Source organism: Copadichromis virginalis, linkage group LG23, assembly GCF_057382275.1.
Source record: "Copadichromis virginalis isolate Kocher_CV1m ecotype Utaka linkage group LG23, C_Virginalis_male_GT1.1, whole genome shotgun sequence".
NCBI classification, from domain to species: domain Eukaryota; kingdom Metazoa; phylum Chordata; class Actinopteri; order Cichliformes; family Cichlidae; genus Copadichromis; species Copadichromis virginalis.
Genome location: NC_140639.1, coordinates 49,392,012 through 49,417,281, shown reverse-complemented (window position 1 = coordinate 49,417,281; position 25,270 = coordinate 49,392,012). Strand labels below are relative to the sequence as shown.

Here is a 25,270-nt window from a genome sequence, read left to right as displayed (position 1 = left end):
TAATTTTCCCTGGCCATGTCTGAGAACATTAAAATACGTAAATTTTCACCAGACCTGACGCGTGTGCAAAATTTCATGAGTTTTCGAGCATGTTTAGGCCCTCAAACGGCCAATTCATTTGCCGGAATAATAATAATAATAATAATAATAAACAGAGCAATTACAATAGGGCCTTCGCACTGTCAGTGCTCGGGCCCTAATAAGAAACAGAGCAATTACAATAGGGCCTTCGCACTCTCAGTGCTCGGGCCCTAATAATAATAATAATAATAATAATAATAATAAACAGAGCAATTACAATAGGGCCTTCGCACTGTCAGTGCTCGGGCCCTAATAATAATAAGAAACGGAGCAGATACAATAGGGCCTTCGCACTCTCGGTGCTCGGGCCCTAATAAGAAACGGAGCAGATACAATAGGGCCTTCGCACTCTCAGTGCTCGGGCCCTAATAATAAGAAACGGAGCAGATACAATAGGGCCTTCGCACTCTCGGTGCTCGGGCCCTAATAATAATAAACAGAGCAATTACAATAGGGCCTTCGCACTATCAGTGCTCGGGCCCTAACAATAACAATAACAGTCAGAGTCCCCACTGCCCACGGACCCCGAGTCCCCAGAGCCGGGTCCATGACAGTACCCCCCCTCTAAGGGTCGGCTCCTGACGACCCAAAACACAACAAAAACCACAACCCAACCACCCCAGGGTGGGCGGCGGGGGGGAAACAGGACGGAGGGCCAGAAAACCCCAGTTCAAAAGTCCAACCACTGCCATGGTGGCAGCAACAGTTCTTTCGGCCGACCCAGTGGACCGCAAGCAGGCAAAACCCGCTATGGGTCAGGCAGTGGTGGGGAAACAGTTCGGGCGGCCCACCTCCAACCCCGTGATGGGAGCAGAACGCTTCAGGCGGCCTGCCACGGATCCGGTGGCGGCAGCGTTGCAGTTCCGGCGGCCTGCCACGGGTCCGGTGGCGGCGGCGTTGCAGCTCCCGCCTCAGCACAACCCATGATTCCCGATGTACCGGCCGGGCTGCAGGACGTGGCGGCTGGACTGCAGGACGTGGCGGCCCCTCCGGCACGCCGACCTCCAGCTCTGGCTCAGCGGATCCCTCCGGACCTCCGAGCTCCTCCGGTGGCAGCGCGGGCTCACCAGGCTCGCTGAGCTCCTCTGCTGGCAACGCCAACCTTTTTTGCAGCACCGACCGGTTTATGCCCGACAATATTTTCACGGACCGGCCTTTAAGGTGTCGCGGATAAATACAACAAAATAAAACTAGTATCGGTACCGAAAAAAGAAGATTTATTCATAACACACGTGAAAAGACCCAGGAAAACCGAGTTAACGATAAAAACGATAACAAAATAACGCTGAAAAGCGATAAAAACCCTGAAAACCAGACATTTCACACCTGAGCCTCAACTCTCGCGGCCCGGTACCAAACGACTCACGGACCGGTACCAGTCCGAGGCCCGGGGGTTGGGGACCGCTGTTCTAGGTAGCTCTGTTTTGGAAGTTCAGTTCAAGCTAGAAATGTGCTTTGGAGTTTGTACGTGTTTTGTCTCTAGGGGCCACCACATATATTTCTATTTACATTCAGGTGACAGCAATCCATGGATGGTTTCGACATGCAAGAGGATATTTTCCCCGGTGCCCAGCGGGAGAAGACACTGCTTGCGATGTCGATGAGGTCCTGTGGCCAGACCCCAACAGACGGCGGGATCCATGAGCCCACGTATGCACAATTGTCATGATTTTTTGTGTGTACAGTATAGTGTTTTTTCTATTACTGTATTATGTTTGTGTTTTGCTTTATCTGAATTGATGGTGCTGCAGTGGACAATATTGAGTAGGCCTATTTGCTTTTTTTTGGTTGTTTGTGTCTCCTGAAAATGTGCCTTCAGAATAAACAATGACAATGAAAGACTGCAGTGTTTTATACGAAGTAGACTAGTGTGTCCCCCTGATCTGATCTGCATGTGATGCAAGTATGTGTCATTTTGTCAACAGAGTTACATCTTGACAGAGGAATGTTAGGTTTTGACAGCAGAGTTTCAGTTTGGCACAGATGTGAATGGTATATTTTGATGTGTCATGTTTACTTGTGTTTAGAGTTTTGGCACAATGAGCGACGTTTTGCAAAATGTGTTCAAGCAACGGGCAAAAACTGTAACATGTTTTTCACCAAAGATTTCAGCAATTATAAAAATTCAACTCAAGCTATTCAGCTATTAGCATTCACACTGCATTTTCTACAGGAAGTACATTTTATATACCAGTTTCAGTTCAAAGTGCATTAAAAATAATAAATAATTATTAAAAATAATACCATCAATATGTTACTGCACTACACTTACTGGACTTGTGGAAGTATTTTGAGAACCATAAGAGATTCTTACAAATGTTTGAAAGAAAAAAAATCTTTAACATAGCTGGAGACTCGTGTAGAAATATGAATGAGTTTATAAAGTTTCTGTCATGGTGTGCTGTGACAGGCAGGTAGTAGGACCCAAACACAGGACTCTTACGTGGAATGAAACTTGAATCGGCAGCTTTTATTGCTGGAAACTCAGGTGGACTCAAGAAACTACAAACTAAGAAACAAGAACTAGGAAAACAAATCAGGAACTATGAACAAGAATCAAGTAAAGAACACAGAGGAGAAAAAACACCCAGCCCACTGAAAACTAAAGAAACCCCCAAAAACATGAAGAACAATCATTAAGGAACATATTTACATATTTAGAGTTACTGCAACACCAACACTGGGTCACAGCTTCAGTGTCAGTCGGTGACTTTTGGTCTGCAACAGCAGCAGAACAGACTTCTCAGTCTTTTGAAGAAGCCCTTTTTCTTCTTCTTGATCTCACGGTCTTCGGACTTCATGCTAGCTTCAGGTTCTGGAAAAGGTTCCTCAAAGGGAACATCAGGAACCGGCCCAATTTCCGAACAAGATCCTTTGATCTTTTGATCTTCGCCTTCAACACAGGATTTGGACTCGCCATAGGGTTCCTCACAGGGAGCGTCGGGCTCTGCAACACTTTCTGACAGAGCTCCTTCGATCGTAAGGTCTCGAGTACTCAGACTGGATGCCCTTTCAGAAAGAAGTTCCTCACAGGGAACGTCGGGCTCTGCAACACTTTCTGACAGAGCTCCTTCGATCGTAAGGTCTTGAGTACTCAGACTGGATGCCCTTTCAGAAAGAAGTTCCTCACAGGGAACGTCGGGCTCTGCAACACTTTCTGACAGAGCTCCTTCGATCGTAAGGTCTCGAGTACTCAGACTGGATGCCCTTTCAGAAAGAAGTTCCTCACAGGGAGCGTCGGGCTCTGCAACACTTTCTGACAGAGCTTCTTCGATCGTAAGGTCTTGAGTACTCAGACTGGATGCCCTTTCAGAAAGAAGTTCCTCACAGGGAACGTCGGGCTCTGCAACACTTTCTGACAGAGCTTCTTCGGCTGGTGGAACATTTGCCACTGAAAGGCCGTCAGAGGAGCGCTCACCATTTGTGCTCTTCACATCAGGACTTGAAGGGGGCTCAAAGATTTCACATATCCGGATCCTTGCTACATCAGCAATGGTCTTCAGCAACAGGGGTGCAAAGTTTGCAACTTGGATAGACAGAATTTCTTCAGGAAATTTCTGTCTAATCTCCGTCAGGATGCTGTCAACCAGATCGTCTCGGATAGAGCGGGTGAAGACGGCCTGTGTTTCCATCGCCGTGAGGCTCTTGGAGACACGATCTAAAGTGGCCTTGGTGACACTGGTGGAGAGGATACTTAGACTCTGGGAGGCCATGTTTAGGAGGGGACGAGGAGGAAGCTCCCAGAAGCCCTGGAGAACGCGGGGAACTACCTCGACCACTACCTCCTGCGCGGTGAGCAGTTTGCTGTTAGGCTGTTCCTGCTGCTTCTTTTTCAGGATTTCAACGTAATCCTTCACCGCGCTGAGGAGTTTAGGTGCTCTGTAGAAAAACATGATAAGAGTTATCTGTTAAACATATTCAAAGCATCATTTAAATATTGAAACACTGTAGCTGGACTGTTAACCCTGTAACCACCTTTGTATCATACATGAGTTTCTGAGACCTCGATCTCATCAACATGATCAATACTTGCTATAATTTCTAAATGTTGTGGACAAAACTCTTTTTTAGTCTAAAGTTAACATTGTCGTTAACAAAAAGTTGCCAAAAACACCCAGTGTATCAAATGTGATACAAAAAATAAATACACAATAAAAGTAAATCATACACAACATGACATAGCAAAGAACTCATGTGTGGCTTTTGTTTAAAGGGTTGATAAACATCTCAGTTCCAAAGAATCTGAATTTTCTGGCTGTTTTTTGATGGGTTGGGTCTTACAGGGTTAATAACTGTATGTTACATGTGACTCACTGAAATTTAGGAGGTACGGCCTCTGGGAACTGAAGAAGCAACCTGGCTTCAAATTCAACGTCCCTCATTTTATTGCTGACGTTCACCGCCCACACCTGAAACAGAAAACACATTTACAGTGCGCTTATGTGTAAAGGTTATGTGCACGTAATGAAAAAAAAGTCTTGTGGGTTTTCTCGTCTTACCAGCCTTAGAAGAGGTTTGGCTTCCTCTTCGTCAAAATCCTCTAACTCAAACTCCCACAGCCTTCAAAAGAAAGCAAAGCAGAGGTTTTCTCTCAGCACTTACACGTCATCACAAACAGACTTTCAGGTGTGACAGTAACTCACTGCTCTCTGAGCGTCTCCCTGCTCTTCTCCACCAAAAGATCTCTCAGATCTTCAGCAGTGAGGTTCGGTGGAATTAGATCTTCCTGCTGAAGTCTGAGAAACTCCGTCATTATCGCAACCTAAAAGTAAAGGAGACATTTAATCACCACCACTCTCAGGTCCTCAGAAATGACCTGATATTTTCTGTCAGCTTTGGTTTGCATGAATCTGGGTCTAACCTGAGCCTTGTAGCCCGGAAGATAGCAGCAGATCTTTACAGCTGTTTCATAAATCTGTGTGTTGAACAACACCTGTCAAAGAAATAGCAATTTAGTCATTGTTACTTAAAATGATTTTCAGTTTGTCAACTTTTAAAACGACATCAAATTCTTCAAATTACTGAAATGCAGTAAAAGCAAAAGCGTCACATACCCTGATAGGCTTATAGATTCCTTGACTCTTTTCCATTTAAACGTGTTCAAATCAAAGTCAGGAAGAAAAACGTCAACTGCTCTCCAACGATGGCGTACGGGGGATCTGGACCTGAAAATGCTCTCAGCTCGGTGGTCTCGCACAGATGAGCTCTTTTGACAGTCTGATGTTTATTTATGAATGCAGAATTTCTTGAGCAGTCACCATGGAAACTTGATGCAGCTTCATGTTGTTAAATTAAAAGTAAACACTGTGTATTTTGCACTACACTCCACTAAACTTATCATATAAGTAAATAAAGTGTGGGTTAGGTCCCTCCTGTGGAAAGAGCCACACAAACCGATGGATCAGAAAAGACAAAGTCAGCTCCAGCATGCCTTTTCATATTATGTGCCTGCTTATCTCCATTTCTTTACAGTAGATGGGAACTTTTGCAGTAAAGCAATGGCTTACAAACAGTGGACTGTGGACTAATGCAGACATCTGAAGCCTGACAGCAGCTGGTATATACACAGCTTTGGACAAACTGGCCCTTTAAACAGCCCAGAGGAAGAAGAGACCTCTGCGTTATCAGTGCAGGCTAAAGCACAATAATAATAATACTATTAATATGATTTTTAGAGCAATAATGCCCCAAATAATGAAGTCATTAATTACACATCCGTCATGCTTCACAGGAGGTCAGGAGTGACCGATGAACGTGATGCTACATTAGAGTCTGTCCTATGAGTTCAGCAGGAGGAGGTGAACCCACAGCTGGGACCAGTTCTCTAGTGGGTCCAGTATCATACTTGTGTTCATCCTGGTCTGAACCTGGTCAGAAGAACTGACTTCACTTTTGAAAATTCAATACTTATAAAAGGTAACCCCAAACAGTCTACAACGGCTGTTTTCTGTCCACCGAAGCAAATTTGATTGACGAGGTTTTTGTACCTTCACTTCTCCAAAAAGCAAATAAAGAGATTAAACAAAGATTTACTGAACGACCGTCAGAATTCCCAGAGCTAACGTAGATCGCTTTATGCTCTTGAGTCAGGAGGGATAAGAAAAGTGACTGCAAACATTGTGGAACGATTCATAGCGTTTGATTGCTTGTGTGAATGTATTAAACAGGAAACCAGGAGCTGCAGAAACCCAGTAATGCTGAAGACGCATGCGTGTGCGTTTATTACAGGTTTTTCTGAATGCTTAAACCCTAACTGTGATTCTTACAGCACAATTCCTAAAACTATTGATACTTATAGCAAAACCACTCACTGAGTGTGCAAAACTAAAAGCACAAACACTGCTTTGCACTCAGTTTGCCATTTTGTAACACACACTTTGCAAACCTGTAGCTACAATCCACTGCACAGCACTCTTTTTGCAGAACTGTAAACACAACTCACTGCTTTGCACTCAATTTCCAAATGATCAACGCACTCCTAGCAAAACTATACACATTTATGGCCATTATTTACACTATTTTGTCAACTGTCTGGCACACTGCCACATGTGAAAGCTTTTTTAGATAATTAGTTCACTTTGCAATCAGCCTAAGCACTATGATACAGGTAAGCTCTGTGTGTGGAGTACAATGGAGGGAGCAGGAAGAGTGAGAGGAGGCCGAGGAAGAGGACGTGGAGGTGAAGAAGTAGGATGAAGAGGACGACAAGGACAAGGAGGAGCAAGAGGAGGACGAGGAGGGGGGAGAGGACGGGTAAGAAGAGTAAGAAATAGAATTGCTGATGACATCAGAGCTACAATAGTGGACCATGTCATCAACCGTGGAGTGACCCTGAGGGAAGCTGACCAACGGTTTTTTTGGTTTTTCTCAAACTTAAGTAACTGAAACCTTTCATTGAACTACAGCAGAAACAGATTGGAAATGCCAAGTTATTCTAACACTAGTGGACTTGTTAAACAAAACATTTGTTTCACTTCTTTCTCAACATGCAGCACCATTAAGAACAGTGGACCAGCATAGTTGGTCTGCATGAGCACACTTACTGCAACAGTTGTACATGCTGAAACTGGTTGCTGGCAGCTGATGTGAAGAAATGTCTGGACACATCAAAAGTTTTCTTTTTCATTTTTTCCCTCCCTTGGATAACATACACATGGCAAATAAAAACATGTAACTAGGGTGACGTGAAGTGTGTATCATCAGGTTTAACTAAAATATAATGAGGCTGTCCATCTGTGAAGTAATTGTTCCTTCAAAAACCACTGTGACAACAGATTTTATTTCATTCATTTGATGGTTTTCTATTCTGTATACTGGAACTTTTTAATAGCCCCCCTGTCCACACATCCTTGACATGAGACTTTCTGCAGAGTTGCACATGATGAATGCACACAAAACTTAAAGTGTTGCTGTCATATTTTTTTGGATGTGGTTTGTTGTCATAATCAAGAACGTGTCTTATTTTTTTATTTGTGTTGTTGCTGATCGGCCATTGGACTGCTGAGCCTGCAGTGAACAGCCAGTCACTGACTCTTGATGCTAGAGCAAGGACAACTGAGCTCTCTCTCTCTCTCTCTCTCTCTCTCTCTCTCTCTCTTTTAAATAAATAATACGTTCGAGCTGTTTATGTTTTTGACTTGTTATGGACTATGACTGGCAATGGGAGGGCTGGCGGACTCATATTATGGAGGTGGAGGGTAGACACATTTTGTGTGCAAGAGACCACATACTACAGTGGTGATTGACACAGACTTCAATGGACATTTAGGTGAAGGGAACAGAGGTTATGAGGTGTTGGGTAGGTGTGGTGTTTAGGAGAGAAATCTAGAAAGACAGATGTGGGGCAGATTTTCCAAGTGGAAATGGCCGTGGTGCACACATACTTCAAGAACAGGGAGGAACTTGTAGAAATATATGAAAGTGGAGGAAGCTGCACACAGGGCAACTAAATATTATGCAGAAGGTGAAATCAAAAAGACAGGAGACAAGGAGGTGTCAGGGAGAATGCAGCTATGCAGCATCAAATGGTAGTTTGAAGGATGAGTTTGGACATCAAGAAGAGGAAGTGAGTGAAGGCAGAGACATGCAGGAGTATAAACAGGCTCTGGGTAGTAGGGAAGACTTACCAGATGGCTGGGATAGTACAGCTTTATTGAGATAAACTGCCAAGAAGGGGTTTGACGTCTTCTCTGCACAGAAGAAAGGGAAAAAAGAAAAGTGATTTTGAAAGTATTTGAAGGAAGAGATTTACAAAGAAAAAGAAGTGTAGTTAGCGAAATGAAGAAAACAGACCAAGAAACTGGGAGGCTAGGCATGTAGCAGAAAGAGGTGACAAAGGAAAAGGCTCAGTGCCACGTATGTGAAGCTGGACCCCAAGGAAATGAGGGAATGAGACTTGCTAGGCAGAGAGTGAGTTTGAATGGATGTTCAAACCAAAAAAAAAAAGATATATTCACATAACATAGATTGAAAGAAGCTGCAGGTGGCACAGCAGCTTTAATGTCTTCCAGACAGGAAGTTTTGGAAAGAAATATCATCATTTCCCAGATTTTACTATCTTAGTGTTCTGTAACAAAATCACTGTTGTGCGCATGGTGTTAGAGATGATGATGATTACAAACAAACTTAATGTGCTAGTCGTGCTTTTCTTGAGGGATTTGTCCTTCCACCAGTTTTCATGTCATTGGAATCATTTGTATTCACTGATTCTGGCACTTATTTCATCAAACCAAACTCCAAGTAAATACTTTCGGCTTTTTGGTTTTGTCAAACGAACTAATGTAAAGAATGCCTGGCTGTGCACTACACCACGCAGTGGGAATTTGTCTTCTCCAGTTAAATTCAGGATTAACTTGCTTTATAACACAGACCTCAAAAGTAACCGTTATAACCCCAAACACAAGAAAATGTGATCTACAGCACAGTGAGAACTGGCAACGCTTATCTGGAGGGGTCAGAGTGAATGAACTGGACACCTGTAGAAGCAGGATTTGATTTCCACTGATTTCCTTTCTGATCTGATACCAAGTAAAATTCAGGGTGGTATCGACGATACTGATCTGATACGATACTCTGAACAAAAACTTATTTTTTTTACTCTATCTTTTATTTTATCTCAAATTATAGCGTCGTAATGATCACAGGACATCAGATTACTTGTTCTTATCACTTAATGATGCAGAATTATCATATAGAAATGAAAAACCTGAAGTTGTGGCTATTTGTTGCCTGCCTGCAGCATTAAAGGACTCCGTGAGAGACGTCTGTCTCGCCCTGGCAGCACCTCTCCCTCTCCTCCTCTTCAGTTCGCCTCAACATACGCTCGTCATATTCTGTGATATGATTCACTCTGAGGTGTTTGACCAGGTCAGCGGTGTTACCACAACACCTCACATTCTTGCCACATGTATGGCAAACCACGTCTCAGCTGTTCGTGGAGGTAAAATACGTCTGCACATGACTCTGTTTACGCTCAGCCATTGTTGTGAGTGTGCACGCCAAGGGGCCGGACACAATGACGGGTATCGGAGGAATCGATATTTCAGTATCGATCCGCACATCACGAGTCGAGATACGTTTTAAAGTAGTCCAAAAAACAAATGCATATTTTCCCGAACCACTGTTCCTTGACTAAGGTGGATAACGTGATGAGGTCAAGGAAGGGTGTGACGGAGATTTGATTGAAAAACTTTGTCGTCCGTTAAAGTTTCACGTTGGCTTTTTCATCTTGAAAGCCCTCTCTGCTCGTGTCCAACCCGTGTGAACAATCACAGATGTGAGAAATGTAAACAAACCGTCGGCAGAACGCTGATCAGGTTATTTTAAGCGCAAGAAAACAAAAACGTTGCGCTCACCGTCGGCGTCACGGACGAGGCCTGGGGGTCCGGGCCCGTCCACAAAGGTCATTGTAACACAAATCATACGATTGCTAATGAAAATGCTATAAAGCTACATCACAGATAAGTCTCTGGAGTAACAATCAAGGCCATGTTAGTTATTTGATGAATAGTATCTGTGCCACTCATGGCGCATGACTGAGGAGGACGTTGACCTCTGCAAGTCAGGAAAGTCTGCTACTCATTGTATAAATATGAGATGTTTTTCAAAAACCAGCCATCATCTCGGGAGGCTGACTCCAAAGTACCATCTCACTTCAAACTTGCAAAACAAGTCGAGTCGATGCGAGCGCACTGCTTGTTTCTAGTTAGTCTTTAAGGATGACAGCATTAGTCTGCTCCTTTGTATGAAATAAAGTGAGTCGAGTCCATGTGGTCTGGCACCCACCCACATTTCTCTGCTAGTGATCCATGAGGACTCCACCTTGTTGCCAGTTCTCTTGTGTGGAAGCTTCAGGAAATGACAGCTTCACTCTGACGTGTGTGAGCTGTGTGAGGTCTGTGCTTAGAAGTTTACAGTGTTTGCTCTTTGTGTCGTCTGTAATATGCTCTATGGCTTTAAAAAAATGGCCACATGTTTCTGTAGCTGAATTTGTCCATCTCTGACCTTCTGAGACTGTATTTTCAAATAGGGACGTTCTGACTTTTCTTCACCTTGTACTTCATTCTGCAAATGTTTTATACTCTATTAGAGTTATTACATTATTCTGTTATGCTATAAAATCAACCCCCATATAAGATCGTACTTAAGAAATACATTTAAAAAACCTTCCTGTGCAAATAACCCAAGTTATCTAGAAGAAATAAAAACTGCACCGCAAACCAAACTCAGGTGTTCGACCTGTTGAGCTCGGGAAACTAACTGGTGTTTCATTTTAGTGAGTGCTTTGTTAGATTCCTTCATTTGAACCAAATGAAGTTGATTAAAGTTGATGCATTGATGTGTTTGAAGTGTTTTGTTAGTTGCGATGGATCTCCTGCTGTCTTTTTTCCTCATTATTAAAAGAGGATTTCTTTGAATTTCAAACATCCATTTCCTGTTTATCTGGTCCCGGGTCACAGGTGCAGCAGTCTAAGCAGAGAATCCCAGACCTCCCTAAACAACCACTTCCTCCAGCATATCCAGGACAATACTGAGGCATTCCCAGGCCTGCTGAGAGATATAACCTCTCTAGTGTGTCCTGGGTCTGCCCTGGAGACTCCTCCTCATGGGACATGCCCCAAACACCTCACCCAGGATATTTTTAATGAAAACATCACAAATAAGTCGTCAGGTCTGATGGTCACATTTGTGAGATTCAACCACCATAAAGCAGAGATCACACAGGACACACTGTGTAACCCTCAGCTCAGGTGTGTTCAGGACATTTGCTTGGAAGAAGCCGTCTGTGGATAAATCCTGCTCTCCACCTCAGCTGTCAGGTTTATCCAGAGAACGGCCGTCCTGACTTCCAGCAGCCCCACAGTCCTCGTTTCTAATAAACTGGCATCACTGAAATGAACTGTCTGCCTCGCTGTTCAATAATCTGCTCTTTGCCAATTTCCCAGCAGAACCTTCCACTCATATCAGCATTTTTCTGTGATTCTCACATGAACTAAACATAAAAAGCTGAAGCCAACCTCAGAGTTCCCCGTAGTGAGGAAGAGTTTCCTCTGAGCCACAGCTGAGTTTGATGCGTCCACAAAGGAAGACTGACGGGAGGACAGACTCTGGGAGAAAGGCAGATATTAAAAGATATGAATACAAAGTACGCTGCAACAAACAGGACAGCAGATTATGAAGAGCGGTTAGACCTTCATGTGTCAGTCATTGAAATGTGATCAAAGTTACCTGTTTGACATCCTGATAGAAGAAAATCAGCTTCTTGGATCCGTTTGCAGCAAAGAATTCATGGATCAGACTGAACTGGAAGAATCAGACATTAATGACTCAAAGGTTCAACTCTGAGGAAGGATCACGTCTCTGAACTTACTCTGTCATCAGAGACGATGGCGTCTTCCACCGCCGCCTCCTCCAGGCTGCCGGCGTCGGCCAGCCTGCTCATCAGGTATTTATGTCGGGCATCCAGAGCTGCCCGCCGTTCCTCCTTCACGGCTCTCGCCTGTTTGGCTACTTCTCTCCTCGCCTCATTGGACAGCAGCATCGTCCTTTTACCAGACACCTGGAGAAACATCAGCTCAGTCTACAGACGCAGAGACCAGTGAGAGCTTGGCCCAAACATCTGCAGGTTTCTGAGGACCACGTTTGACCCTGACTGGAGGCATCGATTCTGAGTGTGACTGCCTAAACTGAGCTACTGTCCCCCCTCCACTGAGACGTTGTCCTGTGATGTGTCATGGGGGGAAGTGTTCCTCACGGTTGGACTCGTGACAAGTTCAGTCAGTTTATTCAAACTTTAAAAAGACGCATTTTCAGTCTCTGGATTTCAGCAGAAACAAATGTGAACACAGCACTTTTTGATTGAGTATAAAAGGATGAAAGAGTCAGTGATTAGTAACATTGTTGCTGACTGATGCTGTTGTAGAGCTGTCTTTGGATCCTCACCTTCCTGGAAGCCTTCCCTGGATTGCTCATATATCATTAACTTGTTTGTGTTCAGTAGAATCAGGTGTTGTGGATGCAGGTCGTAGCTGTGTGAGGCCTGTACAGTCAGCGCTGTGTGAGCGCTGTGTAACGTTAGCTTAGACTTCTTTCTGTTGTTATCATCCTTCAGGTTAATGTTGTTTTCATTATGCATCACAGGAAGTGTGGGTGGCTGTTAGCCTCACAGCTCATGGAGAGTTGCTGCTGCTCTGCCTCCTTTTTGATGTTTCTGCTCTTTGTGGCTTTGTGTTACTTTGTGTCGTGTCTGAAACAAAGTGAGTCCATGTTACTAACTGTAGTCGGCTCTCTGTCTCGTGCACAGCTGACTGTTGTCTGAATGAAAGTGTTTTTGTACTTTGTGTAATCTGTTGGGCCTTTGAGCCCTTTTTAAACAGCATATGAGCCATATGTATGTGTGTATATGAAAGGTTGTTTGTAATACATCAAATTGTTGCTTATTCTAGAGCTGCTGCTGTGCCTGATTGGTCTACTCGCTCGAAACTGAAGGTTGACTTGATTCTTTTGGTTTTTTACATTTTGTCAATAAACCAACTTCTTTATGATTTGAACGGCGTCTCTGACGTGTCACAGGCCTGTCAGCTTTCTTGGTGATTGGTATAGATTTGAGCTTCATGCTCTGGCTGTTGTTGGGTTTTCCTCTTTCATATTAAAGCTTTTGTCCTACATTTGGCTCTAAAGTCTAATTCTAATCCCAGCACTGTGTCTGGGTGTGTGATGCTTGTTTTCCTGCTCTTTCTCATGAAACAGTCACAACATTCTCAGTCCAACTTTCACTCTTTGCTGCGTTTGCTGCAGCTGCAGTGAACATGGTGCCGTTTGCCTTTAAGAAAGTTGTGCACAAAGGCTTTTTCTCTAGCAGACAGCTGTGTGGCTAAAAGTCAGATCATTTTTTACCACCTCAGTCACACTGGACTGAAACAAGAGTGAAACTAGGAAGAATCAGAGTTTGTCCAGTGACTGCACTGATTTTCTTCATATTCACAAACTGATTCTAAGTAGTTGCATCAGCTAATCACCCGGACACTGAGCGTCCAACATGCTCCCTGAAGGGAAACGATTACATCCTCCAAACAATCACAATCTGTCTCTGAACGACTGGAATTATTCTCTGATTTGTGAATAACTGGAGTTTATCAATGCAGACACGTTGCCAACATGATGAAGTCAGTCTGAGTCGCATCTCTTTGGCTAACTTAACTCAAGTGGTTGCCGACTATTCTGGTTCTATTCCCATATAACAGCAGGGTTGCTGAGCACCTCTGTCACTCTGCACTTATGTTCCCAGTTCTCTTTTGTGGAGGAATTTTCCAAGAATTCCTGGGACCAGCTTTCCATGAGAGACCCGATCAGGAGCGACTGTCCTGGACACTCCCAGCATCACAGGGACTCACAAACCCGTCTACCACAGTGAGAAGACTGATGGTCACAGGCCCACATGTAGCTTTAGATCACACGTGTGCACTTCCTGTGGTCACTGCTGTAACTCTAGACTCACCGAGGGGCCAGTGGTTGGTGAGGCAGCAGCAGCTGAAGTCATGTGACTAATGGCTCTCAGCTTCTGTCCTCCTATTCGCCGGTGTCCTTCACCTGTCACACCTGGTCAAGAAAGAGTGAGAATGTTCAGAGCTTTAATGGAAAAGAATATTATTACATATAAAAGGCCTCTAACAAGTATTGTAGTGTTAATCAGGATGAAGTCCATCATGAAGACTTCAGAGTGCTTCAGACAGTCGGTGTTTCATCCACAGAGCCTCCAGTCTGCATATCAAAGTATCCTGAGGAATGACAGTGAACCCGAGTTCCCCTCATTACATTCATGTGTGTGACTGTGAGGAAAAGGTGATTGTATGAACGTGTGTGAGCGAGTGAATGAGGCTTGTATCAGAGTGGAGATAATGTCAGCGGCACAAGCTGGACGCTGCAGGTGTCACATGTGAATCTGTGCATCAGTGTCTGCACCTTTGTGGAGGTGAAGCTCAGGAGGTTTGGATTTGTTCAAAGCTCTGTCTGCTCCATCTTTCTTTCCCTCAGGCCTCTCCAGATCAGGAAGGAGGTCCTGTTCTCCTTCTCCCTCCTGGATTTCTGGATCCAGGGAAGGATCAAAGTCTCTCAGCCCAGCATCAGAGCTTCTGGCTGGGGGAGGACTGGAAGTTTCAGCTGGAGGCTGAGAGCCTGGATCTGCCATCTGAGTCACAATTCAAATATTCTCAGTAATCTCAAAAAGCAACAGAAAGGTGCCATTTTCATGAGCAGTGGGTTATCCAGCAGTTTGATTCATGTCAGCAGCATTTAGTTTGTAACTGCTGACTCACCTCTGGCTGTGTCCTGCTCTCAGGGTCACAGTGGACACTGTACCTTTGACCGAAGCTGCAAAGACAGTCAGCAGGGGTCTGGATGCATTCAGCACCACGTCCTTGTTGGGCAGACACCTTCAGTGACAGGACAGACAGTCCAAAGTAAGGAGACGTGGGACACAGAGAAGACACAGAAACAGAAACCAGAACTATAATCACAAAACAAACTCAGAAACATAAAGAGTGAATCAGCTGATTCAGTGTTTGTGACAAAAACATGGATCCTGGTTAATAACTTTTATTTGTTTGTTTCTGTATTATTTTGTGTATCGTTCTTATGAGCTGTTGTTTTGTCAGTGAAATATTATTTCATTGTTTTAAGCTTTTTGTTGACTTTGAAGTGCTTAAGTTGATATTTTTGAACATTTAATTTGTTCGATTATTGTCGAGTCGATAAAACTGTCAAACGCACAGCTGCTTCCAGCATGGCCGGAGGAGAGGTGGCCGAGTAGACGCACAACACACACAGCTCACAGGTTTGCATTTCTAGATATTGCAGATGTTGCAGAAATTGAGAGTAAAGAACTCAGAGATCCAGCGCTGTCTCCTGCCCCTTATTTATACACCACAACACAACGACAGGCGTAACTCACACAAACGGGTAACATGAGGCTCAGATGCTTTGGACGTGTTCACATATACTGGACACAGAATGATGAAGATGGAGCTGCAGGAAGGAGGAAAAGAGGAAAAACACAGAAAAGATTCACAGATGTGGTGAAAAAGGACACGACAGCTTCTGTTTGTTAGTTTGGTTTTTCTTTATTTGGTAAAGATTCAGAAATAAAGAGAAGATCACATGTTTGAATATTATATTAACGTTCTGTAATTACAACAAGTTGTAAAATCTTTCCAGAGTGAGACAGAGACTGTGCAGAGACTGTAGAAGGACAGAGCAGCAGCAGAGCAGTCCAGATACACTGATGATCCTCTGTCAGATCCAGAGGGACACACAGGGCTGATGCTGGACTCTACATTGTGTCTGACAGTGGAGCTGTTCTCAGAGCAGTTCACTCTGCAGCACTGACAGTCATCTGCACTTCATTCCTCTGTCAGTCACTGCTGGATGAAGCTCTCCTCTCCACCTCCCAGTAACATGGCCCAGTCAGAGCGTCTCTACACACAAGCTGCTGCTGCTTCAACCTCTCTGGATCATCAGGACACAGCTGCTCCTCTCTCAGCACACACACCGTCCTGTTTACCATCATCAGCTCCACCTGCAGAGAGAAGGAGGAAGAGCAGAGGAGATAAACGAGTGTTTCCAGAGACTCTTCATCAGCTGTCAGTCAGTGATGCAGCACATCCAGTATAAAGAGCAGCAGGGACGTCAGTGCTGGGACTGTACTAGGACTCATTGTTGCTTCACTTTTTCTAATCTTTGGATTTTTATTGAAGTTGCTGAAAATGTTTTTCCCTCCTAGTTTGAGTTTGGACTTTCATTCATTAGAAGAACCTTGGTGTGTCCACTCTGAGCTCTGTAGGAACCCCAACAACAAGCCCAACAATCCAGATGGACGGTTCCAGCTGTTAACTGGAGGAATTCCATCCAAACATCTGCTCTCACTAAATTCTTCCTCACCTACAGACTGTGTTCTTCACTGCTTTAAACTTGGAAATCAATGCAGTCATTGGTCTGCGTGCTGCTTTGTTCAGAGAGCTGATTGGCTGTTGACAGTGTTTGATCAGAGCGTGTCAGCCGTTACTATGGTGACCATAAGGGTGAGAAACAGGAAGTGTTTGTGTCCAATCCTGAAGCCTGTCACCGTTCTCCTCTCATAGCTTCACTGAGAAGCTGCAGCTTTACAGGAAACACTGGATCTTTGTTTCATACTGACTGTGTTTAGTACAATACTGCTGACAGCACCACCCACTCACTCCATCACTCTACTTACTCCAGAGTCTCCAGTCTGTAGTCTGGACTCTGCTGAAGATCAGACAGCTGCTTCACATCTGGATCCTTCAGGTTGTTGTAGTACAGGTTCAGCTCTCTCAGATGGGAGGGGTTGGACTTCAGTGCTGCTGCCAGATAATCACAGCTGATCTTTGACAAACCACAGCTCATCAATCTGTATAAAGAATGAAAGATGTAAGTTTATTAGACAAAGTGCTTGAAATCATTCAGTGTTTCATCATCTGTTCAGAGCTGAAGAAGGTTCAGAATGTAGAAGTTTAGAAAATGGAAACTCCAAACAGCTGAAGCCAACAGGAAGCAGCTTCAAACAGGAAACTGTGCAGAGTTTCAGACTATATGTCCTGATGCAGCCAGTTGGATTTTGGAGATTTGAATCTCTGTTCTGTGACTAAGTCCTTGAATCATTTCTTCCAGTTGGTCCAACAAGACAGACTAAGTATTGGACATGTGTTGTGGCTCCATCAGGGGAGCTTCTAAATGTGATGTGATGGCCCCTCTGGGTCTGTCAGGTCACAGCACTGAAGAGAGCTCAAACTGGGCACACAGCTGTTCCAGTCTGGACCAAAGACTCTATACTGGGACTGAGGGACTGCTTTGACTGCACCCACTGGGACTTTTTAAAGGCTCATGTTCTCACTTAGATCATCGATTTCTACTGACATTTCTTTCTGGGAAAAATGGGGATTACTTTGGAAACAGGAAGTATTTTCCCCAATAAGCAGCCCTGGATTAGTAAATCACTCCAACATGTTCTCAGGCAGAAGAAGCTGTCTTGTTATGAGGGAGAGAAGAAAAAGATTGAGGCACAGAAACTTGTTGAAAGAGAGATAAAGCAGCTAAAATCAGGTGTAAAAGTAAAGCAGAGGATGAGCTGAATAAAGGACACTCAAGGCTGGCTTGGAAAGGAATGAAGTCCATGGTGGGGATGCAGAACAAGGAGCAAAGATGAATGTGATGCTGAATCAGCAGAAGACTTGGACTCATTTGATTCCAGCTTTGATATCATTGATTTCAATGAAGAGCTTTGTGATTGTAGCAAAGGGCTGGTAGCTCTGAGAGTCCCACTGATGAGGTGTTTGTGTGGAAATCTCTTAGTGGGACCAAAGAGAGAAAAAGCCCTGGTCCTGATGCTGTGGGAGGGAAATGATTGAAGTGTGCTGTGAGGAACTGACTGGGAGATTTTCACACATTTTCCAGTCCTCCTGGGAACAACAGGAAGTTCCCAGCATATGGAAACAAAGGTTAAGTGTCCTATGGCACTCAGTGATGATGGTGCGGTGGCCCCACCACCTCCACCTCTTTGTAAAGGAACTAACTGTAATCTGAAGCTTCAAATGGAACTAAGACTTCCTCCACTAGGTGGCAGTGTCTGATGAGAAAGTGTTAGTGGAGCTGGTCTGGAGTCAGAAACAGGAAGATGCAGGATTTGGGCTGAAATGGGCAAAAGTGGTTAGCACTAGTGCCTTAGAGCAAGAAGGTTGTAGGTTGAAGCTTGTTGGTCAGCTGGGCCTTTCTGTGGAGGTTGGATGTTCTCCCACAGTCCAATGAAATGCTGCTTAGGTTCATTGGTGCTTCTACATTGGCTGTAGGTGTGGATGTGAGGGAGTGCTTCTCTGTCTCTCTGTTGGCCCTGTGATGGACTGCTCACCTGTGCAGGTGGACCACGCCTCTTGCCCTATGACAGCTAGGGCACAGGCTGCAGCCCTGTGAGCCTAAGCTGAATAAACAGTTAGCAAAAATGATCCATAGATGGCCTGAAATCCCCCAGTTAGCAGTTTGGTAGATAGCTATGACATGCTAATCCCATCCAGCAGCTGTATTCTACCTGTAAGCTGATCCCTGCTGAGCCAAAGCACTTTTTCATATACAAATTACAACCTTTAATAGAAACCTATTGGTCAGCATCTTATTAGCCTGCTGTTAGCTTCATTCCACAGAAAACTGAGAGAAACTAACAGAGTTGATAAAGAATAAAGAGAAATGTGCTGATTTAAAGCCTTTGAAGTGCTTCAGATGATCTCTGTCCACTTCTGTCCACTCATTCATTCATGTAAGCTTTCTAATGCAGCTTTGATCTTCACAGTCTGCTTGATGAAACTCATTCTAACCCTGAATGTCAGAGTGTTCCTCCTTCTCTTTCCCATCATTCATGCTGGCAGTGGAGGAGATTTGGATGTTGGACTGTGTTTTGGATGATGTGTGTATGTTTGTGTTGGACTGCTGTCTGTAAAGCAAACGCACATTTTGCTTTGGATTTCAGTGTCAGACAGACTTTAAGGTGCAATGAAGAGTTTGAGAGTTTCACAGTGAATTTTCCAGTGGAGGATTTTTCTTCTTCTTTGAAGGTTTGAAATGTGAACATTGTTCTGCTGCAGGCAATGGACTAAACCAGAGAAGAAGAAAACAGACTTTACCATGAAGATCCTCAGTGTGGATCAGTATAATATCAGCCTGATGTCTGCAGTTTAGTGTCAGCACAACTTTCACATCATATTCATCTCAGCACAACTAAAACATGCTGACTGACCTCAGAGTTTCAAGTTTACATCCTGGACTCTCCAGGAAACCACACAGATGCTTCACTCCTGGATCCTGCAGCTTGTTCTTATTCAAAGACAAGAAGTCATTACTCAGGTCCAGCTCTCTCAGATGGGAGGGGTTGGACTTCAGTGCTGCTGCCAGATAATCACAGCTGATCTTTGACAAACCACAGTCCATCAATCTGTATAAAGAACGAAAGATGTAAGTTTATTAGACAAAGTGCTTGAAATCATTCAGTGTTTCATCATCTGTTCAGAGCTGAAGAAGGTTCAGAATGTAGAAGTTTAGAAAATGGAAACTCCAAACAGCTGAAGCCAACAGGAAGCAGCTTCAAACAAACACAACAAGAGAAAAAACTCTGAATGTTTCACATTAAAGTCGTACATTTCTCATAAAAACAGGACAAAGACTTGAAAAAGTCGTGTTTTTCCTTCCAGGAACCACATGGCTTCACTTTTAAAGGTGAAGTGTGAAAGAAATGGACATATTTGAAGTCCAACACCTTTTTCCAGTCACATTATTAAAGCAGACAAACTACAAGCTCATTTTCATTCCAACAAGTCATCTTCTGACCTGGACTAACAACACTGGTCTCTATGTGCAGCTGGCTGTGAGACCAGTGCTCAGGGAGCGTCTACAAAGTGCAACACTGAAAGAACATCACACACTCATTTGCTTCCAGCACTTTCACACAAACATCTACTGTCATTATTGTCACCAAACTCTGTGGATCCTTTATTGCAAATTCAAATGGGATCAAATGGTCAGACAAAAGAGGCTTATGAGGAAATATGATGAAATGTTGTGTATTAGCAGCAACTTATTGAATCTTTTTCCTCAGAAACCAAACAAAATGATTGACAAACATGTTTTTACAAACTCAGTGTTGGACTTGGATCAGCAGGATAAGCTGATGTTTAAAGGCATTTGAGTCTCGCTGTATGAGAGTCCAGTTCTTACTCAATATTTATGGATGATGTTCTTTCAGTGTTGCACTTTGTAGACGCTCCCTGAGCCTCACAGCCAGCTGCACATGGACCAGCTGACATTACCCAGCATTAGAGGCGGCTGTAAAAAATTCATGTTCCCATTTAAATGGTTTTAATTTGAATAAAACGATGTTGATTCATTCAATCCTGAATCGATGTTTCATATAAATGTATTTTGCCAGAATCTCAGGTTAAAGCTCACAAACTATTTCAACAAGCAGCAAACAGCTAAAACAGTAAATGAGAGCAGCTAAACACACAAAGATGGAAACACAGAGCGTGGATCGTTCACTCGACGGCACGTACACGGACACGCCGTCGGGGCTGAAAGTGGACAGCTCACAGATCCTGAAGCTGCAGGTTTCATCTGTCTCCAACCAAAACTGAGTGAAGCAGCAGCAAAAGAAGATCCAAACTCTGCTTCACGTTTGATCAATATGCTCATGAATTCTCTCTGACTTTGGCTGTTCCTGCCTGCACAGCTCTCTCTCTCTCAGTGTACTCCAAAAACAGCTTCAAACATCTGTTTCTGCATCATTCACTGTTTATTAGCCACCAGTCTGCTGTTGTGTTCAGTGCTGTCGGCCTCTGACAGTAAAGCCTCATTTCTGCTGTTCCATGGAAACTTTTTAAAATGATGACAGATTACAAACTCTCAGCTGTGTCTGTAATCAAACCTCTGTAACTTTGCTTCACTTCAGCAGCATCAGCTCATGTTCACATGTTGCTTCATGGTTTGCTTCAGTTTTTGATCGACTGCAGAATATTTTGAAGGTTATCTGCTATAAAAAGCCAGAAGAGGAAAATCTGCTTCATGTGTTTCTGTTTGATCCTCAGTGACTTTGACACAAAGGCCTCTGCTGTGATGATCACACCTCTGATCAAGTCTCACAGTGTCACAACTGATAAATGATCAGAGTTAGAATATTTCTGACTGTCTGCTGTGTGCCGTGACCTTTGACCTGCTAAAGACAGTCAGCTGTGGATTATTCATTGTTGTGTCTGATACTTAGAACTGTGAGGAAGAAGCTACACAGTTAATCAGGGTCCCCTCTCTCTGAATCAGGAAAGGTGGGCAGGCCGCGTGTGGGCCGCGGGCCATACGTTGAGTATCACTGTTTGAAATGTGAACATTGTTCTGCTGCAGTCAATGGACTAAACCAGAGAAGAAGAAAACAGACTTTACCATGAAGATCCTCAGTGTGGATCAGTATAATATCAGCCTGATGTCTGCAGTTTAGTGTCAGCACAACTTTCACATCATATTCATCTCAGCACAACTAAAACATGCTGACTGACCTCAGAGTTTCAAGTTTACATCCTGGACTCTCCAGGAAACCACACAGATGCTTCACTCCTGGATCCTGCAGGTTGTTCCAGCTCAGCTCCAGCTGTCTCAGATGGGAGGGGTTGGACTTCAGTGCTGCTGCCAGATAATCACAGCTGATCTCTGACAAACCACAGTTCCTCAATCTGTATAAAGAATGAAAGATGTAAGTTTATTAGACAAAGTGCTTGAAATCATTCAGTGTTTCATCATCTGTTCAGAGCTGAAGAAGGTTCAGAATGTAGAAGTTTAGAAAATGGAAACTCCAAACAGCTGAAACCAACAGGAAGCAGCTTCAAACAAACACAACAAGAGAAAAAACTCTGAATGTTTCACATTAAAGTCGTACATTTCTCATAAAAACAGGACAAAGACTTGAAAAAGTCGTGTTTTTCCTTCCAGGAACCACATGGCTTCACTTTTAAAGGTGAAGTGTGAAAGAAATGGACATATTTGAAGTCCAACACCTTTTTCCAGTCACATTATTAAAGCAGACAAACTACAAGCTCATTTTCATTCCAACAAGTCATCTTCTGACCTGGACTAACAACACTGGTCTCTATGTGCAGCTGGCTGTGAGACCAGTGCTCAGGGAGCGTCTACAAAGTGCAACACTGAAAGAACATCACACACTCATTTGCTTCCAGCACTTTCACACAAACATCTACTGTCATTATTGTCACCAAACTCTGTGGATCCTTTATTGCAAATTCAAATGGGATCAAATGGTCAGACAAGAGGGTTATGAGGAAATATGATGAAATGTTGTGTATTAGCAGCAAGTTATTGAATCATTTTCCTCAGAAACCAAACAAAATGATTGACAAACATGTTTTTACAAACTCAGTGTTGGACTTGGATCAGCAGGATAAGCTGATGTTTAAAGGCATTCGAGTCTCGCTGTATGAGAGTCTAGTTCTTACTCAATATTTATGGATGAATGAAACAGAGACTGCAGCAAACAGAGACTGCAGCGTGTTGTGCGCTCTGCTGAGAAGGTGATTGGCTGCAGACTCCCATCTCTGCAGGACCTGTACACCTCCAGGACACTGGGGCGTGCAGCTCGGATCTCAGCTGACCCTTCTCACCCTGGACACAGTCTGTTTGACCTGCTCCCCTCAGGCAGGAGGCTCCGGTCCATTCGCACCAGAACCTCTCGCCATAAGAACAGTTTCTTCCCCTCTGCTGTCGGACACATGAACAATAACCATATGACTGTTCCCATCACTAACACATGACCCTACGCTGTGTTCACTGCATCATTCCATGTTTGGCACTGATCACCACCTGCACTCATGTATATATCTTTCAACGTAGCACTCTTAATTCTTATTCTCATGTATATATCTCATGTATATCTCATGCACATATCTTCCCACGTAGCACTTTTAATTCTTATCCCTACTTTTATTTTTTTCCATGTCTATTTAAGTGCTATTTATGACACTATGTTTGCACTGAAGCACCGCAGCAATTTCCTAATGTTGTAAACCTGCTCAACATTTGGCAATAAATAAGACAAAGTGCTTGAAATCATTCAGTGTTTCATCATCTGTTCAGAGCTGAAGAAGGTTCAGAATGTAGAAGTTTAGAAAATGGAAACTCCAAACAGCTGAAGCCAACAGGAAGCAGCTTCAAACAAACACAACAAGAGAAAAAACTCTGAATGTTTCACATTAAAGTCGTACATTTCTCATAAAAACAGGACAAAGACTTGAAAAAGTCGTGTTTTTCCTTCCAGGAACCACATGGCTTCACTTTTAAAGGTGAAGTGTGACAGAAATGGACATATTTGAAGTCCAACACCTTTTTCCAGTCACATTATTAAAGCAGACAAACTGATGATGACATCTCTGGGGTCTGATTAATAGAAAAAAAATGTCTTTGAGACCTTTTGTAACTGACAAACTCTTCATCTGCTAACAACACTGAGTTGAATCTCCATGGCTGATAGTTGGAGCAGGCATCAGGAATACACATTGAAAAAACAAGAGGAGAAATCACCAGAGTCTTATAATCACATTCTGTAACTAAAGGGAGACGTTTTTCTATACAAATATATGTTTTATGGACATTAGAAAAAAAAGAGTATTGACGTGAAGCAGGATTATGAAATCTCCATACATCAGCCAGCCCATAATTATCAAGAAAGCTCTGAATGACGCATGCTGACTTTGGACTAAGTGTACTTTTGTGTGAACTGTGGTCCATAGCAGATAATGAGCAGTTTAGGTCTCCCTCAAAGATGATATTGTGTGATGACATATTGGGGAGCCGCGCAAAGACATTAGTGAAAAATCTGTGATCGTCCCAATTAGAGGCGTAGATATTTGCTAAGATCAAAGGAAAACCATAAACTATATTTTCTGCACTTAAAATCCTGTAATTTTCTCATAAATCGACAGTGCGGCTTATGGATGAATTCTGGTTGTGCTTACTGACCTCGAACCGATTTTATGTGCTACACGGCGCTCAGAAACCTTTCAAAAGATGTTTTGGTACGACTTTGCTCAGCTACGAGGCCGCACCGCTTGATGGATTGTTGGAGCATTACAGCTACGAGGAGCCTCGCGGAGTGATACGTACTCTGCTTCAACGTAATATTACTGTATTGAGTGTGTATAAGGACCATAAATGGCACCTGTAAGAGACACGGTTACAAAGAGGGTTTCAAACTCCAGGCTGTCAGTCACGCAGTAGAACCTGGGAACAGAGCAGCTGCTTGTTATTATGCTCAGCGTCTGTTTACATTTTGACTGCACGATTGTGAGCTTTTTGTTATGCACAAAAACAACATTGTTTTCTTTTATTTATGGAGCATTATTATTTAATAAATGCTGATCATTTATTTCTGAGTAATTGTTTCATGTACATCTACGCTGTATGTTAATAAATGGGCCTGTGTGAGATTTGGGACACAGCTTTGACTAAGAACTCTCTTTTTGTTCGTACTTTCTGGCTTCAAAAATATCGAGATATATATCGTATATCGCCATCCAGCTAAAGAATATCGAGATATGAACTTTGGGTCATATCGCCCAGTCGTAATATTGCAATAGGTTGTCCGTTAAACTCAAGCGGGGCTTGGGCCCTGGCACGGCGTAGCCACACAATCCTGGTAGTAGTGACACTCGGCTATGACGGCGTGCGGGTTACCAGCTGGCTTTCTCAGGATAGGGCTCCTGTGTGAGCGGTCGACAATAACGTCTTTATCCATACCCAGCACTTCACGTAGTAGCACGGATACGGCCGTGGAGGAGCTCGAGTCCAGGCCCTCTGGGATCCCTATGATGTGGATGTTAGCTCTCCGCTTCCTGCCTTCATCACATTTATCCTTCAGGTCAGACAGCTCCTCCTTCATACTCTCTACTGTAGACTGCAGGGTGGTCACCTCATCGCTCCACATTGACAGCCCATCCTCAGCTTCTTTCACTGTAACCTTTACTCCATCAACTTCGCTGCACGTCGCCGCCATGCTGTTAGCGATCTCATTTCTCAGTCCTTGCACGTCAGCCCTTATATTGTCAAAATCTTCTTTCAATGCATTTCTGACTTCTTCTTTTAA

General features: G+C 43.6%; 3 protein-coding genes across 3 annotated transcripts in view; all 3 read right to left on the bottom strand.

Annotated features, from left to right (window-relative positions):
* LOC146682033 (NACHT, LRR and PYD domains-containing protein 3-like) overlaps positions 1–25,270 on the bottom strand; it is a 356,929-nt gene that overhangs the window by 180,502 nt on the left and 151,157 nt on the right. The gene's annotated exons all lie outside the window — the stretch shown is intronic.
* On the bottom strand, positions 2,531–5,353 carry LOC146682041 (uncharacterized). Its single transcript, XM_085448467.1, has 6 exons — positions 5,136–5,353; positions 4,943–5,014; positions 4,725–4,843; positions 4,581–4,641; positions 4,396–4,490; positions 2,531–3,960 (listed from the first exon to the last, which is right to left on the bottom strand). The coding sequence occupies exons 1-6, from the start codon at positions 5,169–5,171 to the stop codon at positions 2,781–2,783; spliced, it is 1,563 nt and encodes a 520-aa protein (XP_085304593.1). The 5' UTR covers positions 5,172–5,353; the 3' UTR covers positions 2,531–2,780.
* Positions 5,390–25,180, bottom strand: LOC146682040 (uncharacterized). Its single transcript, XM_085447411.1, has 9 exons — positions 24,817–25,180; positions 14,895–15,085; positions 14,542–14,767; positions 14,078–14,178; positions 11,951–12,139; positions 11,809–11,883; positions 11,598–11,687; positions 8,208–8,270; positions 5,390–5,453 (listed from the first exon to the last, which is right to left on the bottom strand). The coding sequence occupies exons 1-9, from the start codon at positions 25,178–25,180 to the stop codon at positions 5,400–5,402; spliced, it is 1,353 nt and encodes a 450-aa protein (XP_085303537.1). The 3' UTR covers positions 5,390–5,399.